This window comes from Hirsutella rhossiliensis (genome assembly GCF_020360975.1).
Source record: "Hirsutella rhossiliensis strain HR02 chromosome Unknown scaffold00006, whole genome shotgun sequence".
Taxonomy (NCBI): Eukaryota; Fungi; Ascomycota; class Sordariomycetes; order Hypocreales; family Ophiocordycipitaceae; genus Hirsutella; species Hirsutella rhossiliensis.
Genome location: NW_025408672.1, coordinates 1,724,391 through 1,743,286, shown reverse-complemented (window position 1 = coordinate 1,743,286; position 18,896 = coordinate 1,724,391). Strand labels below are relative to the sequence as shown.

General features: G+C 36.0%; 1 protein-coding gene across 1 annotated transcript; it reads left to right on the top strand.

Annotated features, from left to right (window-relative positions):
* Positions 1-15,097: 15,097 nt before the first annotated feature.
* HRG_06391 (uncharacterized protein) lies at positions 15,098-17,655 on the top strand (the record flags this gene model as incomplete). Its single annotated transcript, XM_044864862.1, has 2 exons — positions 15,098-15,103; positions 17,401-17,655. 2 exons carry the CDS (start codon positions 15,098-15,100, stop codon positions 17,653-17,655), a joined length of 261 nt encoding a protein of 86 aa, XP_044719802.1.
* Positions 17,656-18,896: the final 1,241 nt, after the last annotated feature.

Here is an 18,896-nt window from a genome sequence, read left to right as displayed (position 1 = left end):
TATAGTAGGGGAGTAATTATTATATTGCCTTAATTATACGCCCCTTTTTATACCCGTCTAGCATCTTAATTAATAAAGAAGATCCTACTTAAAGAAGCTACTAATATCCTCTTAACTACTAAGCTTTTTATAAGGTTTTCCCCTCCTTTCTAGCTATTACCGGTATATCCGTCTTATTTTTCGCTACCTTTATAGGAAGCTATCGCTACTTCTACTTCCCCTCTTACCCTTACCCTCCTTTTTATACCCCCTTTTAGCTCCTTCCTAAAAACCTATTTTTTAGCTTCCTAGGTCCCTCGTACTAAGGGATTAGTCTATATATTATTATATTCTATAGTTAATAGGGTCGGAATTTATAGTCGTAGAGATATTAGTAGCCGGCTAATAAAAATCGCTTCTTTTAACGCTTTTAAAAGAGCTAGTAGCTCTACCTCTATACTTAAAGTCGTAATAGTAGCTTACTTTAAAGCTCTTTAAGTAATAGTTCCTCTAAAAAGGGATATAATATACCCCTATAAGCTCTTTCTATCTAAGGAATTATCTATAAAGGATAAATCGCTTAAATAAAAGAAGATTTTAGTAGCTAATTTCTTCCTTCCTTACCCTCCTAAGCGTAGACTATATAATCTTATTAAATAGAGATAAAGGATAGCTTAGCCTACTACTTCTTAGTACCTAGGGCTAGGATTCTAGTTATACTTAGCTAGCCGGGAGACCGTAAAAGAGATATCCGGTCTAGTAGAAATAGCTAAAAAAAGCAAGGAGCCTACCTTTTATTAATATCGGTGTTTCTCTTACTCCCTAGCTTAAAAGGACGGATTAGGTAAAAGCTCTTCGTCTAATATAAGTATAGAAGGAAGCTTCTTATCGAGGGAATTAAGGAGGAATTTATAAGCGACCTTATCGATATAGGGGTCCTAAGTAAGCTAAATAGTCCGTTAGGATTTATTCTAAAGGATTTATATCCCTAGGAACCACTTTAGCTCCCTTAGCCTAGTTATCTTATACCTTTATTATAGGCCTTATATAGCCTCTTTAGTAGTTACTTCTTTCTCTTTTAGGTAGGCCTAGATAATATTATTAACGTAGAAGAAGACCGTAACTTTACCCTTTTATATTATATATAGTTCCTAAGGGACTTTCTTAAAGCCTAGGGCTTTAAGAGAACTAGTTAAATACTATTACTAAAGAAAGGGTAATCTTTATAGTCCGTATAAAGCTTTCCTAAGCTATAGAACCTTTCCTAGTTATTAGAAACTAAGAGGAAGTTATATATAAATAACTTCTTCTTCCTTAAGGGGGTAGTTAATAAAGGCGTTAACTATATCTATTTAATCGAGCTTAAAGTTAAATTCTACTACTATAGCTATAAGAGTCCGAAAAGATATCCTTATTAAGGTAGTTACCTTAGTAAGTAGATCCCCTTTTTCCTATTAATTCCTATAGATAACTAGCCGAGCCTTATACTTTTAAAGGAAGCTATATTTATTAGTCTTATAGATAAAGACCTACTTATAGCTAAGGACCTATTTTCCTCTTACCTTTTCTTTTAAGACGTCTTCGAAAGACCCTATCTCTTTATATAAGTCTAGGTAGTCTTTCTAGGCCTAGAAAAACTAGTCTCTAAAAGGGTGTTTTTCTAGCTACTTTTAGTTCGCTAGTAGGTCCGGGAGGTCTCTTTTATATACCTTCCTTACTAATAAAGGCTTAAAAAGCCGGCCTACTATAAATACTCTATAGGAACCGTCTTCTATAGGCGTTAGATAGAAGTTAGAAAAACGATCGAAATAAGGGAGAGGTTAGTCTTCTTTCGTAACCGTATCGGGTCCTATACCTTCCTTTACTTCTTAAAGTAAGGATAAAAAGGCAGCTAGGTAATCCTTTAAGAGAGGTGCCTTTCCTACCCTTTTAGGGGTCGAGATAGGAAGACTAACTAAAAAAGCTACTTTTAGATCTTCTTCTTATTCTATAAGAGGAGGTATAAGAAGGTAGGCGTATTCTAGCTCTACTACTTTCCTATAGTCTCCTTCTTCGTTTAGATTATTTAATCTAATAGCTTCCTCTTTTTCTTCTTTAAAGTTAGCGTTATCCTTAACTACTTCGACGTCGGTTTCTTCCTCTATTTCCTTATCTAGGACCTCTTCTTAAGACTATTAAAAAGGGGGGATTTAGATCTTTTAAATTAGCTAATATTAAGAGAGTAAGAAGGGCTATTAATCTATCTTTCTATCGAAGAAGCTAGATTCGTCGAAAATTATATCCTTAGTCGAAAGAACTTTCTATAAAAGAGGAATCTAAATCTAGAAGATATTTATAGAATTATAGCTAACGAGGTAACTAATAAAGGCCCTAGGATTAAGCTTTCTTTTCTTCTTCCTTTTTAGCTATATATCGGTAGTTATAGCGTATACCTTATATCTATAGGTATAAAGGTAGGTAAGTAAAGCCCTCTTCTTTATAAAGAGCTTAAGGGGGGATTTCTAGTCTATTCCTTAGTTTAGTTCCCTAGGGTCCTTAGGGTCCCTAAGGGTCCGGTTCTAAAAGTAATAAGCGGTCTTAACGACTTCCCTTTAAAGGTTATAAGGAAGCCTTATAGTAAGTCTTATTATATAGGCCCTTTCTATTATAGCACCCCTTAATCTTTCTACCCTTTTATTCTAAGCCTAGGTATTCGGTGCTAATAAGAGGGGTAAAATACCCCTTTTTTAAAGCTAATTTAAGATATCCTTTATAAATAGCTCTCCGTTAAACTATATCTTCTTTACCTTATAGCTAAAGTAGGATTTTATCTAGTTAATAAAGTCTTAGAAGGTAGACTAGTTATACTTACTTAGGTAGGTCTATAAGAAATAAGGGAAAACTATCCCTAAAAAAGCGTCTATAAAAAACATTACCCTAATAAAGCTTTCTTAGTCCTTAAAGACATCGGTCTAGTTAACCTAATTTTCCTTATATAGCTAGTCCGGCCGTAAAAGGGTTCGTTTAGAAATTCGTCTCTTAGTCTTTCCTTAGCTATTATTACGGAGTAGGCAGAAGCGTATATATAGGTGCCGTCTATAAGATAATATTAATAAGCTATATAGAGCTCTTCTATACGCGGCTAGCCCGCCCTTATACTTATAGGATCTAGCCCTCTATACGTAACTACGCGGCTTAGGCCGCGGCCTAAGCCTATTACTTATAATAGTTAAAGACTCTTATATAATACCCTCCCTTAAGCGCGGCGTAGCGCTACCCTATTAATAGCTCCTATATAATTAGGCCTATACCGCGGGCTCTTCCTTACCCTTTCCCGTTAATAGGGCCGGCCCTACTAGCCCTATTATCCTCGCGCCCGTTAGCCTAAGTAGCCGGGACCTAGCTCTATACTTATTAGCTAGCTAGCCGTTTAAATAAGGGTATAACCTATTATATACGCCCTTAAGTAGCTAGCTACTAGTCTAGACCTACGTAAGCCTTAGGTTACCCGTTCCCTTTACCTTAGGCAGCCTCTTCTACTAAGGGGTATATAAGGCGGTATCCCCCCCTTCCCCCTTCCCTTCCTTCTCTCCCTTCTTTAACCGTAGTAATAGCATTAATAGGTAAGTTCCGCTCTACCTAAGGCGTTAGTCCGTTCCTAGCTATATAGGCCGCTCTATTAATATATACTTATAGTAGTAGCGGTAGTAGTAATAATAGCCTTAATAATAATAATAACTCTAACTAGTAAGTTCCGCGCCCTATAAAGCGGGAGGCTATATTCCGTCGTACTAACTTCCGCGATAGATATATCCGCCTCTCCTTCTCTTACCTCCTCCTTTTCGGAGTATATAGAGTCGTTCGTCGATGCTATGCTAGCCGCGGCTAACGACGACTCCGCCGCTACCGCCGCTCCTACCCGCGCCGCTACCACCGCTCCTACCGCCGCCGCCGCCGCCTCTACTACGCTATTCGCTCTTACGTCGCCCCTTAAGGTAACGACGCCGTCCCCGCCGCTACCTATAACGCCTAGCCCCTTAGCCCCCGCCTCTATCTCCGCTACCCCTATAAGTCCGTAGTTAAGTAAGCGTAATAGATATTATCCGCTAACCTCCTATAGTATAAGCGCTAAGTATAGGCCGGCGCCGCTTACTCGGCCCCCTATATACGTTATACGTTATAGGAGCTCGACTACTCTAACTAAGCCGGGCGCCGCCGCGGCGGTAGCTACTACTAGTACGCGCGAGCCGGCCGCGCTTATAAGGCGGCGCCTCCTATCATACTCGCTACGGCGTTAGCTTAGAAGGCCGGCTTATATAGGTAGGCGTAAGGGGCTACTAAGAAGCGCCTTACCGCCGCCGCCGCCGCCTACTATAACCTCCGCGCCCTTAAGCGATAGGGCCTTATACTTAAGTAAGTCCTACTCCTCCGCTCCCTTATTTCCGCCTTTAATATACCCGGCGCTAGGGATACTACCTCCGTCGCCCTATTAGCGGTCCCCTTAGCTATGCCCGCCTCTACTACCGCCGCTGCCCCTACCGCCGCCGCTAGCCGCCGCCCCTTTACCCTTAGAGCCGCCGCCGCCGACTAGCTTATAGGCTTAGAGGGCCGCCTTAGCGCCTTAGAGACCGCCGCCGCCGCTAATAAGAAGGAGGAGGCTAATAAGAACGACGATAATAAGGATAATAATAATAATAATAATAAAGAATAAGCCTAAGTAGTCTAAGGGCTCTACCTTATAATAAACGCTATTTTTATCTCTACCTATACTATTACGCTTATATTATCTATATTACTATAACTGCCCCTTTTACTATACCTACTTTATAGTCTTAGCCTAAGCTACTATTAGTAGTCCGCTAGTTTATCGTTTTTATCTATTATTCTAAATAAGGCCTTAAACTTATCGAGGGCTATAGTTCCCGTAAACTTATATATAGGTTCTTATATAAGGTTAAGATACCCGCGCTACTTAACGAGGACCTCTTAGCGTTTCCCCCTACTAACCTTTTTCTAGCGCGCGGCCTATATCTCTTTAACCTTAAACTCGTCCTCTCCCTTTACCTCGATTATAGGCGGTTAAGCGTCCGCTACTTCTTATCTAAGTAGCGGGTTAAAGGAGGCTTTATAAAGGAGGTCTATATTAATCTTATTATAGACCCCTATTAAGAGACTATTAAGCTCTATAACTTATAGGCTAATAACCCTTTATACTATAAACTTCGCGTATAGCTAGTTAAGCTTCTTCTTTAGCTATACCGACCTATAGTTATAGAGGTCTAGCTATACCTTATCTCTTACTATAAACCTATTTACTAGGGCCCTAGTCTTATTAGCGTGCCGCTCTTAATCTTATACTACGGCGGCTATCGCGGATTAATAATAATCTATAGTCTCCTATAGCTTTTATATAAATATAGAGGCGCGGCCCTTTAATAATAAATTACTATACTACTCCGCTACTATATCTATAGTAAAGGGAACTAGTAAGGGTAGTTCGAAGCTATACGTTATAAAGAAAAGGGCTATCTTAATAGAGGTATATAGTTTACTATTTAACGTAAGTTAGGCCGCGGGGAGCTAATAGTCTTAGTCTACTTAGTTATAGGCTACGATAGCCTATAGGTAAGCCTACGCCTCCTAGTTAACCCTCTTAGGCCCTCCGTTAGTCTATAAGTAATATACCGTACTAAGTAGCTATATAATCTAAAGTAGCTAGTATAGGTACTATTAAAAGCGGCTAGTTTAATTCGATCCCTTATTACTTATAATAAAGGCTAGCTAGCTATATAAGCGGGCCTAGTACTATAAGAAGCGCTTTACGTAGGACTCTATATCTATAAATAGTATTAGCTTTAATACTATAGACTTACTAAGTCGGTCCTTAATTACCTATATATAGTAGTTACCGCCTTCTATAAGTAGGAGGTCCGTTATAAAGTCTATCTATATATATATATAGAACTAGTCGGGTACTAAAAGCTACTTAAGTAGCCCCTTAAGCTATACCCTCTAAATCTTAGTATAGCTATAGATATCGTAGTTACGGAGGAAGCGGCGAATATAGTACTATAAGAAGGGCTAGTAGAAATCCCTTATAAGGCCTACTACTATACCTTACTTACCTAGGTAGCCTACGATACTAGAGTTATAGACGAGCTAGACTAGCTTCCCTTAGAGCTCGTTCTATTTATTTAGCTCCGGCGGTCTATCCTTCTCCCTAGCTTCTATAGTATACGGCGCGCCTAGTACCTATAGTCTCCCCCGCTAACGTAGGTGCCCCTATAGGTTAATATAATAGTTAGCTACTTATACCTTTAGCTTTAGCTTTAGATCGAGGCGTTAAGCGCTAGACTTAACGGCGCGGCGTACGCTCTTATAAGTACGGTCTAGAAATAATATCCTATCTTATAAGCGCTAGAGGACCTTATCTTAAAACACCTGCGCCGCACGCGCCCTTAGGCCGGTCTATCCCTCCTCGCCGGGCTAAGGTAAAGGTATAGGGGAAGGCTTATCCGTTAGCGCCGCGCCTTCTTTTACTAAGGAAGCTTTTATATAAGTCTATAGCGCTTTTTACGGGATAAGCTATAGATCCCGGGCCTCGATATCTGCTCCCGTCGGCCGGTCTTAATCCTTTTAGGAAAGCGTATTTAGGACTACGGAGTCCTGCCCTAGCTAGTACTTAATCGAGAAGTTAAAGTATAAGAGATACTCCGCTTAGTAGGCTTACCGCTCTAAGAGGTACTAGCGAGTTATAAAGTACTTAAGGTTCCTATAGTCTATAAGAACCTCGAAGCTCTTATAGCTCCGGAGCTCCGCTTACTATTACTTAAGGTAGCTAATAATCGCTAGTATCTCCTTATTATAAATAGCGTAATTCCGCTTTACTAAGGTTAGCTTATAGGAGTAGAACGCTACCGGTTACTTCTGCCTATCTACCTCCTAAGAGAGCGTTCCTTTAAGTGCCTAGCCGCTATAGTCCGCTTTAACTAACGTAGACTAGTTAAAGTCCTACTAAAGTAGTACTAGGGCTTAAGAGAATAGGTCCTTAAGCGTATAAAACGCTCCTTCCTATATAGGCCCTTAGTAAAAGGCGGTCCGCTTCTTAGTAATCTCGTTTAAGGGTATTATAATATAAGAGAAGCCCTTAATAAATATCTTATAATAGTTCGCGAACCTAAGGAAGCTTTATATACCTATCTATATAGTTAGGGTAGCTTAGTCCTAAATCGCTTAGATCTTTATAGGATCTACCTATATACCTACGCTAGCGTAGATAATAAAGCCTAGGTACTTAACCCTCTTAACCTTAAATTCGCACTTATCTAGGTTAAGGTAGAGCCTATAAAGTTAAAGGCGCTCTAAGACCTTTTATACTTTCTATATATAGTCCTTATAAGAGCCGCTTATATAGATAAGGATATTATCTATATATATAGAAGCAAACTTATTAAGGAAGTCCTAAAGTACGTTATTAATATAACGCTAGAAGGTAGCGGGCGCTCTTAAAAGGCTAAAGGGCGTTATAAGCTACTTAAATAAGCTATAGCGTATATAGAACGCTGTCTTTTACTTATTACCCTTTAAGATCTATACCTTATAGAACGCCTATTTTATATCTAGCTTTATAAACTACTTCGCCTTTAAAAGGTTATAGAGTATATCTAAGATTAAGGGTAAGGGGTAGCGGTCTAGCCTTATAATTACGTTTAGAGCCCTATAGTTATAATAAAACTATATCCCGCCCCTTAGTTTACGTACGAATAAGACTAGCGCTCTTACTTTAGAGCTACTTACTTAAATAAAACCCTTATCTAAGAGGTCCCTTAGCGTCTTCTTTAGTACTAGTAGCTCTGCGTATAATATATTATATAGCGGTTTAAATAATATAAGTAGTTCCTACCCCTTCTTATTAATATAGAGTACGATCTTATAGTCTACCCCCGGCTTATATAGGTTAAGCTTATCCGCTTCCTAGGACTTAAATAGTAGTAGGAGGTCGTAAAAGCGCTCCGGTATCTACTACTATAGCTTAGAGGGCGACTTTAGCTTTTTCGCTTAGAGGGCCTTATCGATATCCGCTAAGCTAGCTATATAGACCGCTACGTTAGCCGCTACCCGGCCTTCCTCCTACTCTAACTATCATATAGTTCCTATAAAGATAGAGGTAAGGACTTCTTATACTAAGTATAAAGCTTATATACTTAGTCCTACGCTTATAAAACCGTCGTTATAGCGGACCTACCGTTACGTAGGCCTAAACTATAGCTTCTTTTAGTATAGAACTAAGTATAACTCTATATATAATAACTAGGGTTTCCCGAGGATTAAGGGAAACTCTAGTTAAGGGATTATATAGGCTACGATAAGCTTATAGTAACTATCGACCTCTATAGCTAGCTATATAATGCCCTTAATTACTATACCCTCTATTACGCTTAAGGCGCCCTTTACTTACCTTAGGGCGATCTTTTCTACTAGCACTTATATCTCTTATATAAGCGCCTTATCGACTATAGCGTAGTACTAGTAGCCCTCGTCTATAAGGGCGGCGATAGGCAAGGAGTTATTAACTATAACCTATATTAAAGTAGGCTCCTCTTCTATATAGGCGGATAATTCCTCCTTTTCCTTTACTAGTGCTAGTAATTAGGGCTCTAGAGCCCGTCTTTACTCCGGAGCTACTCTTTTTCCTCTAGGCCTAAGGGAGCGGAGTCCTCTTTATCGTCTAAGGTAAGGAGCGGTTCTATCCTCGCTACTTAAACTATTATAGGCCGCTTAGCTAAAAGGAAGGGGCATTTTAATATAAAGTATATAGACGCGCTATAACGTAGGTAGCGGCCGTTAGCCTTCTTTTTCCCGATTTCCTTACTTATTACCTACTTTGCCCGCTACTTAGAAAGCGGGATAGTATAAGGGATATTTAAAGACGACTTCCTACCGCGTTTAGCTTAGTCCGTATAGGTAGCCGATATTAAGGTATCTCTATTAGTATCGATAGTCGGCTATTCCTCTTATAGAGGGGCGGTAATCCTATCGCCGCTATACGGTATACGCTTATAAAGCTTTTAGAAACGTGGCGTCTACTTATAGCCCTATACTACTTTTATTAACTAGCTTATATACTCGCCGTAGTTAGTAGGTATAATTATAGGGATAAGTAGCTCTTATAAGGCTAGCGTAATTAAGTTCTATAACTATATAAGCTTCGCGCTATCTTCCTATACTATAGTTCCCGCTACTTATAAGAGCGTCTCTTCGAAGTTAAGGAGGAATTCGCTAAAGGTCTACCCGTCCCTTTACTTAAGGGTCTATAGCCTATCCTACGCCTTCTCCCGCTCCTATACGTTGCCGAACGTATATATAAGGTATTAGAAGAAGTCCTATAAGTCGCGTTTACCTCTAGGGCCGCCCTTATCTTAGAATCTAGAGATCTACTATATCTAGGGCTCTAGTAGCGTATAGAGGAGCGAATACCACGCTATATTATAATAGCTATTTAGGCCTTATTTCTTATTTATTATAAACTTCGTCTATAGCCGGCTAAGGAAGAAGTAGAAGGACTTAGGCTTACCGTCCTAAGTTAGCTAGGGAAGCGGCTTTTATATTAATAGTGCTGCCGCCGTAACCGGTATTACTAAGGTCGTAGGGGTTAACGCTAGTCTCGTAGACGGCTCCCTTAGTATAGCGAGAACCTCGTTCTTCTCGCTAGCCGTCGCGCTTTTAATCGCTTCTAGGATAGCTATAATACTTCCTATCCGCCTAGGGGGTAGCGGGGTACTCCCTTAAGGAAGCGGCACCCTTTCTAAGGAGATATCTATTAGATCTATTAGTTAATAGCTTATACTATTATAGAGTAGGCAAAGGCGTATACGTAGGTACCGTTTATAAGATAATATTAATAAGCTATATAGAGCTCTTTTATACGCGGCTAGCCCGCCCTTATACTTATAGGATCCGGCCCTCCGTATATAACTACGCGGCTTAGGCCGCGGCCTAAGCCTATTACCTATAATAGTTAAAGACTCTTATAGCTATAGTATTTATATTTAATAGTCTTTAGGCCCCTTATTCGTATGCCCTATTATTAGCCTAGCTTATATAAAGCTAGGGGGCCTAGGTAACTAAGTTATATATACTAAAGAATACCGTCTCCTTAGGCTACCGGAAGAGGGTCCTTTATAGTAGACCTATTCCTCTTAGTAGGGAAAGCTAACTTCTTAAGAGGTTCCTTCTTAAAAATAGGTTAGAATTTAAAAATAAATTAACTGAATTTTTCCTCGATAAGCTTAATCGTTTAATTCTTTTAGACTAGCCTTATAGGCTTAGACTTCGTGTCTTAAAAGATTCCTTCCTCTTAAAGAAGGTAAAAGGAAATTAGGCTTATTAAAAATCAAGGGCAAAAAGCTACCCTTTTTTATCGAAGAATTTATATAGTCCTATTAGGTAATTTTATCGTAAAAATCACCCTTCTATACCCCTCTATCTATACGGTTAATTCCCTAGTAATAAGGTATTCCCTCCTTACCTTCTTAAAGGACTAGAATTATAAGAGTATATTATAGATATTAAGGGAAGTACTAAAGTTAAGGATAGCTAATTTTCGTAAGGGATAATCGGAGGGCTCTAATAGTTAGTCTTAGCCTTATTAATCTATAAGGAAGATAAAGGCTGGATTTACTATACTAATAATTTTTCCTTAAATTTACGGCTCGAATAAAGGCAGCGGCGTTATTAGTTACTATTTCTTAGTAACCTAAATCTCGTCTATCTTCTTTTATAATAAGGGGTCCTCCTTAAGAGACTATTATACTATTTCTTATAGCCTCTTTAAAGGGTTAACTCCTTTAGGTCGGTTTTCCTTAAAGACCTACTAGTATTATAATAACCGATAGCCTAGGGATTTATAGGCTAGGCAGCTATTTCGTCTTTTAGTTTTCTATTTCTTCGAGGAATCCTCGTCCCGATTTAGAAGGTCTGCTTAAAAACCCCCCCTCTTTATACCTTACTACTAATTTTAATAAAGAGGTTCGATTTTAACTAGTTCCTTAATTTTTCGACTAACGGACTAAAAGGTCTATTAAGGGACTAGTTAGGCCGGTCTAACTAACGGGACCGGGGCCGGGCCTAGAGTAAGATACGTAGCTAGGGCCAGGGCAGCAGCTATAGTTAACGACGGCGTTAAGGCTCTCGAGGGAGGTAGAGCCGGAGGGGCAATAGCTATAGTAGTAGCGGGAGCTATAGTAATAGGGGCTGCAGCAGCTATAGGGGTAGTAGGTCGAGCTATCTAGGTCGAGTGCTAGCTACGAAGGAATAAGACTACTTACTATTATACTCTAGTAGCCTCTTTATCTAGTTCCTAGCTAGCTTCTTAAAAGATAGTTAAGTAACCGTTACTAATAGGCTTTATTAGTAGAGATATATCCTATAACTACTAGCTAGAAAGAGCTTTTATTAGGAAGTATTAATTAGCTTCCTTAAGGATTTCTTCCTACTTAGCTAGCTATAAAGAAGCTAGTAAGTTCCTAGTAGAAAAGGCTCCTAGGTATACTATATAGGTCTTCTTAATACGGTTAGTTATATAGCCCCTTAAGGGAGCTATCGAGGTCTTAAGCTTTAAAAGCTACTACTTAAGAGTCTCTTCTTCTTAAAGAGAGATTAGCTTTATAGCACTAACGGATTCTATTATTACCGTATAAGTAGTAGTTAGTAGCTTTATTTTATAGAGGTATTCCTTTTAGTAACTCTCGTAGTTACCTAAGGTAGTAAAAAAATGCTCTCTACTATATAGAGGTTAGCTTAGAGAAGAGGGAAGCTCCTTTTATAAATTCTATTACCCTAAGATAAAAAGGGGGCTTAAGAGGGTCCTACTTATTAAAGAAGACTAAATTATAGATAGTTCTATTTATACGAGCCTATAGCTCCTTTACCTACTTATCTTAATCTTAGGGCTTTATAAGAATCGTCTTATAGACTATAGGGACGGTAAAGAAATTTTTTATTTAATATTATTATAGGAGAGGGGGTAGAAAAGTTAGTTAAAAATCGGCTTTTTTAGTAAGAGGGGTAAAAGGAAGCTATAAGGGATATAAGAAAGGTGCTTTTTATAGTAGCTAAAAGGTATAGGAATACTATTCCTCCTAGGCTTATAACTCTTATAAAGAGAGATATAAAACGTATATATAAAATATATAAAGGTAAAATTAAAAGTAAGGGGTCGGATAGGTAAGGTAGAGATATTTAATTCTTATAGGGGTAGTAATTATAGTAGGGGAGTAATTATTATATTACCTTAATTATCCTTCTTTCCTTTATCTAACGCCCCTTTTTATACCTATCTAGTATCTTAATTAATAAAGAAGATCCTACTTAAAGAAGCTATTAATATCCTCTTAACTACTAAGCTTTTTACTAGGGTTTTCCCTCCTTTCTAGCTATTACTAGTATATCCGTCTTATCTTTCGCTACCTCTATAAGAAGCTATTACTACTTTTACTTCCCTTTTTACCCCTACCCTCCTCTTTATACCTCCTTTTAGCTCCTTCCTTAAAACCTATTTTTTAGCTTCTTAGGTCCCTTATACTAAGGGATATCTCTAAGAACTACGAAATTAAGCTACGCTTCGCGATAACTTTAGGTTTATTAACTCGCTTTATCGGGGTATATAAATTTAGGTAGCGTCTCTTTACGCTATATACTTTAGTCGAGCTTAGTATATTAAGGGCCGCTACTATATCTATATACCCCTTAGCCTTAGTATAGTATTATTACTAAGGGTAATTAATACTACTAAATTAATTCCTAGTATTAATTAGTATTTTAGTCGCGGTACGTACCTATTATAAGCGTATATTAGTTTTATAAGAAGTTTTTTATTTTTATATATTTATATTCTTTAATTTATATAAAAAACTTTAATTTCCCCTTCTCTTATACTAGTTTTAGTATAGTAAAAGGCTAATCTTATATACTTAAACCTTTTATAAAATTCCGGATTTTCTATTAATTTAATAGTAGTAGTATTATCTATTAAAATAAAAGGTATAGTATTAAGAATATTAATAGATAGATCCTTAGTAATATACTTAAAAATTATATTTAAATAAATAGCTTCTTTATTTACCTCCTTAAGGCTAATATACTTTGCTTTATAAGTAGAAAGGGTAATAGCTTTTTACTTAAAGTAAGCTTAGCTTATTATATTATTATATATATAAAGATAGTAACCGAAAAAGGATTTTCTATCTATTAAATCTAACGCTTAGCTAGAGTTAGTAAAACCCTTTATATATAGATAGGTAAAAGGGATATTATAATTATGTATAATCTTTAGGCTAGGGAATTTATTTAAATGTTTCTAAATTATATTTAAAGCCTTAAAATATATATAATCGGGCTTTACCGCGAATCTAGTATAGGAAATTATAGAATATAAGATATATAGCTTAGTAAATAGGGCTAAGTATAATAGAGATCCTATTTCTTTTTAAAATTAATCTAGGAATTTAAATAATTCTTTAAATAATCTTTCTTTTATTATAGATTTAGAGGGCCTAACTATAAGAAAGTCGTCGATATAAATTACTAAGGCTATACTATAGTCCTTATTTATAAATACTCCTTTATTTATTAAAAGAGGAAGATATCTAAGTTTATTAAGTATAATTTTTAAATAATTATACTAGAGCTTAGGACTTTATTTTAGGCTATATAATACTTTCTCTAGCTTTGCTTTAATTTAACCGGTTTTATATAGGTCTAGGAATTTAGTTAATTTAATTCCTTTAGCTCTATAAGTAATCTATATTTTAAATAATATTCTTTAAGAGCGTATTCTTCGTAGCCTATAAGAAGATTAATATATACTTCGCTATCCTTATTAGTATATACGAAGGCATTTATTATATCTATTTATAAAGCTTCGAATTTATAGATAATAGCTAAAATAATAGAATTCTAATAGATTTAGGCCTAGCTATAGTTAAGAAGGTATCTAGGAAATCTAAGCTATAGATCTACTTAAATCCTTATATTATAAAACGGGCTTTATATTTTATTATATTATTTTAACTATCCCTTTTAATAGTATAAACCTAGCGGCCTTTTATAGCCTCCTTATCCTTAAGGAGGTAGGAAAATTCCTAAGCTTTATACTTAATTAGCTAGATTATTTCCTTAGTTATAGCTTCTTTCTAAAATACTACTTTAGGGCTATTTATTACCTATTTATAGGTCTTTAGAATTTTTAGATCCTAATTTTCTATACTAGCTAGAATTAACTCTTTAAAATTATAGTTTAAAAACAAATTAACGTTAAGGTATTTAATATAGTTAGAATTAAACCCTTCTAGCTTCTTAGGTAATTCTACTACTATTTTACTAGTAGTAGGAATAGGATTATTATTTAAAGACTCTTTTTCTATAAAGGGTAAGGGACTTTTATCTCTAGGTTCTTTAATAGCTTCCTTTATAGGGATATAGCTTTCTAGCTTATTTTTATTTAAAGTAAAATTAAAATCAAAGGTGTTATTACTACTAGAAATTTCTAGAATTTTTATAAATTTATTTTCTAGTATAGTAATATCTTTAGAGATAGTATTCCTTCTCTTAAAAAATTCCTAGATTTTATACGCATTTTCTAAATACCCTACTATTAATCCCTTAAAAGCTCTATTATCTAGCTTATCTATAAGGTCTTTATTCTTATAATATATAAGGCTTCTAAAGGTCTTAATTTTATATAAGGTCTATAAGGAACGGTGTTCCTACTATAAATAAAGCAGCTATAATATACTCTCCCGATTATATAAGCTAATAAGTAGTATATTAATTATAGATAAAATCCTATATTATAGAGTAAGAATCGCTCGTTATTTTATATGTTATTAGGTATTAAACGGGTTGCCGGTTATAGTATAATCGGGAATCGAAGAAATAGATCTAGCTTAGAATACTAGCTAAGACCTCTTAAGAATACTAGCACGACCAACCTCCTTTAAATATAAATATTAGTAGAACTAAGACACTTCCTAATATACTCGAGGTATTACTAAATTCCTTAGTCTTAAGGCTATATAGCAGCCTAAATCTAGTCCTAAAAGGTTCTTCCGTTTAACTATAATTATCTATATAAGATAGTATGTCTGCTAGTAGATAGAGAGAGAATTATTAACTTTAATACTACTTCTATATACTAATATATTACTAATAAATTCTATTAAGAATCCTACCCTATACTCCTTCTTCCCCTCTATTATATAGTCTTATATAATTTCTTAATTTCCTAAAATTCCGCTTTTACTTATATACCTTAAGAAGGTCTTAAAAGGTAGTATTATATTATCCCTCTTTACTATAGGACTTTTAAATCCTATCGTAGAATCTAGTAATCTATTATATAAATAGGTAGATATTAAAATAGCTTCTCCTTATAGGTATTTAAGAAGCTTAGTAGTAAATAAAAGAGCTTATACCTTTTTTAATATAGCACGATTTATTCTTTTTATTCTACTATTAGATTTAAGCGTCCTAGGAGGACTAGAATTAAAGGTAATTCCTTCTTTTTTATAGTAGAGCTTTACTTTATATATAAATTCTTTAGTATTATTAGAAAATAATTCTCTAATATTAGTATTTTTAGGGTTATTTTCTACCTTATTTTTAAATTCTTAGAACCTATCTAGAGCTTTTTCTTTTCTTCGAAAAAGGTATATTTCTAGATATTAGGTTCCTATATCTAAGAAAGAAATATAATAGTAATATTTATAATAAGTAAGTACTTTAATTAGCCCCTAAATATCTAATACTATTTTTTCTAAATAGGAATAAGTCTTATATAAAGGTTATTTATTAACCTTATTTATTACTTTAGCTTTAATATATATTTTATACTACCTTATTTTATTTTCCTCTTTTAGAGGTATTTTTATATCCTTATTATATCTTTTTAATATTTCTAAAATAGCCCTACTATTTATATATCCTAAGCGTAAGTACCGGTATTCTTAAGAGGTCTTAGCTACTATTCTAAGCTAGCTATATTCCTTTAATTCCTAATTATATAATAACTAGTAACCCGTTTAATATATAATAATATATATAATAATAAGCGATTCTTACTTAATAAGATAGGACTTTTATCTATAATTAATATACTACTTATTAGCTTATATAATTAAGAGAGTATATTATAACTACTTTCTTTATAATAGGAAAATACTATTCCTTATATAACTATATATTACGCCCGCCGCTACTAAATACGCGTTTATATATATAGCCTACCTTACCTTATAACGCTATTAGTTAAGGTCTAGGCTAATACCTAGACTTATACTAAGGGTAAATACCCTTATATAAAGTCCTTACCCTTCTTTTTATAGGCGGTCCCTTATAACGTTAATATTATACCTTAGCGCGTAGCTAAGAGGTAAATAACCTACTAGCGCGCCCTTATTACTCTTTCCTCTTAACTATACTATTATTATTAATATTACTAGTAGTAGCTATAACTATAACTATAAGTCTCCTAGCGCCTAGCTATACGCTACCGCTTATATATAAGCTAACCTATCCCTTTATTAGTTATTTAAATAATTTAATATATCCTCCTTTACCTTATCTTACTTCTCCGCTAAGATTAATAACTTTATCGATTATACCCTTACCTCGCCCGCTACCCTACCTATTACCCCCGCCGCCTTAGTCGCGCCTACTACTACTTCGCGCTACCCGCTACCTAGCTTCTTAGCTATTAACTTTACTACCCGCGCCGCCGCCGCCCCCGCTACGCTCTCTACTACCGGCCGCTATAATAATAATAATAATAACGATAATAATAATAAGCGCGGGTCCTCGCCGCCCTCCTCTATAAGACCCTCTACCCTTATTCTTATAAGTATTACTAACTCCTTATATTAATATAAGCGCGCTATAGGTTAAGGCGCTACCTATAATTCCCCTTATATATAGTATACCTTATAGTCCCTCCCTTATACTAACTAAGCCGGCCGCCCTTAAGGTAGCTGCTTCCTATACGCCTAGGATAGCTATGCTTATAAGGTTACGCCGCCTATCTTTACTTATACTACCGCGGCTTAGAGCGCCGCGGAGCTAGGTTAGGACTAAAATAAGGCTAAGCGCGCTTTAACTACTACCGCCGCCTCTTACCGTAACTTATAGTTCCTTAAGCACGCCGCCTTTATACCTAAGTATAGAAGCTCTCTTTCCTATACTCTTTATAGCGCTAACTCTCTCTCTCTTAAGGGCACCGTCGCTACTACCGTAGCCGCCCCCGCTACCTCTACCGCCGCCGCTTCTACTACTACTAGCACCGCCGCCGCCGCCGCTACTATCTTTAACGCCGCTACTATTACTACTTAGCTAAGTAGCTTAAAAGGCTAGATCTACGCCCTTAAGGCTAGGGCCGCGCCTTATACTAAGGAGGAGGAGGATAAGGAGGAGGATAAGGAGGAGGATAAGGAGGAGGATAAGGAGGAGGATAAGGAGGAGGATAAGGAGGAGGATAAGGAGGAGGATAAGGAGGAGGATAAGGAGGAGGATAAGGAGGAGGATAAGGAGGAGGATAAGGAGGAGGATAAGGAGGAGGATAAGGAGGAGGATAAGGAGGAGGATAAGGAGGAGGATAAGGTTAACCGTTTAATAGTTAAGACCCTACTAAAGAAAAAGGCCTACTAGGCCTAGTCTATATACCTTTAAGCGCGCTTATAAGAGCTAATACGATTTATTTATACTACTACCGACCTAAGTATACCTTACTTATTATTTATAGTTACGGTATCTATAATATATATATATAGCTTACGCTAGTATAGCGACCGCCGCGGGCCTAGTACCCTATTACTTTCTTAAGGGTAAGGTATAGTCTTCCTTACGTTTTAAGGTATTAGCTACTTTACCGCTAAGGGGGTAGCTTTTCTCGTTAAGCTATCGTTCTTCTTTATTAGCTTATAAAGGGCCTTAAACTTATCTAAAGCTACCTTGCCCTTAAACTTAAAAGCTAGCTCTTATATTAGGTCTTAGTAGCCGCGCTACTTAATAAGGACTTCGCGCTTCTTACCGCGGCTTATATTCTTTTAATAGGCTACTTATAACTCTTTTACTAAGAACTCCTTCTTCCCTTTAACGAGGATAGTAGCTAGTTAAGGATCCGCTATCTCTTAGCTTAGTAAGGGGTCTATAATAGCGCGATAAAAAAGGTTAACGTTAATTATATTATAGATATTAAAGGGTATCCCTTTTAGCTCTATAGTTTATAAACTTAGTACCCTCTTTACTATATACTTAGTATATAGCTAGTTAAGCTTCTTTTTTAACTTTATTAACTTATAGTTATAAAGGTTTAGTTAGACCTTATCCCTTACTATAAACCTATTTATAGGATCCTATAACTTATTAGCCTACCGCTCTTAGTCTTAGGTAGTAGATACTATTAAAGATTAATAGAACTCTATAACTTATTATAGCTTTTATATAAAGGTAGACGCCCTACCCTTTAAGGAGCTAGCTAGGTAGCGCTCTATACCTATATCTATAGTAATAGGCTATATTAATAGCGGTTTAAACCTATATAGCGTAAGGAAAAGGGATATATTAATAAAGGAGTTCGACCTACTATTAAGCGCTATCTAAGCTATAGGAAGCTACTTATCTTAGTTTATTTAGCTATAAGCTATTTATAACGACCGGTATTATTCCTAAGGGATAAACCTATTAAGGGGTTTATATTAATAGATATAATAGGGCGTGGTCTAAGTAATAATAAGTATATTACGTTAGTAATAAGTCGGAGGTTATAGACCGTAGACTATAACTAGGTAATTAAAATTAAAGATAGAATCGTAATAAAGATCTATATTAAAAGCTATCGAGCTATCTATCTAAAGGAGTAAAAGTAGGTAGCTATATATACCTATAAA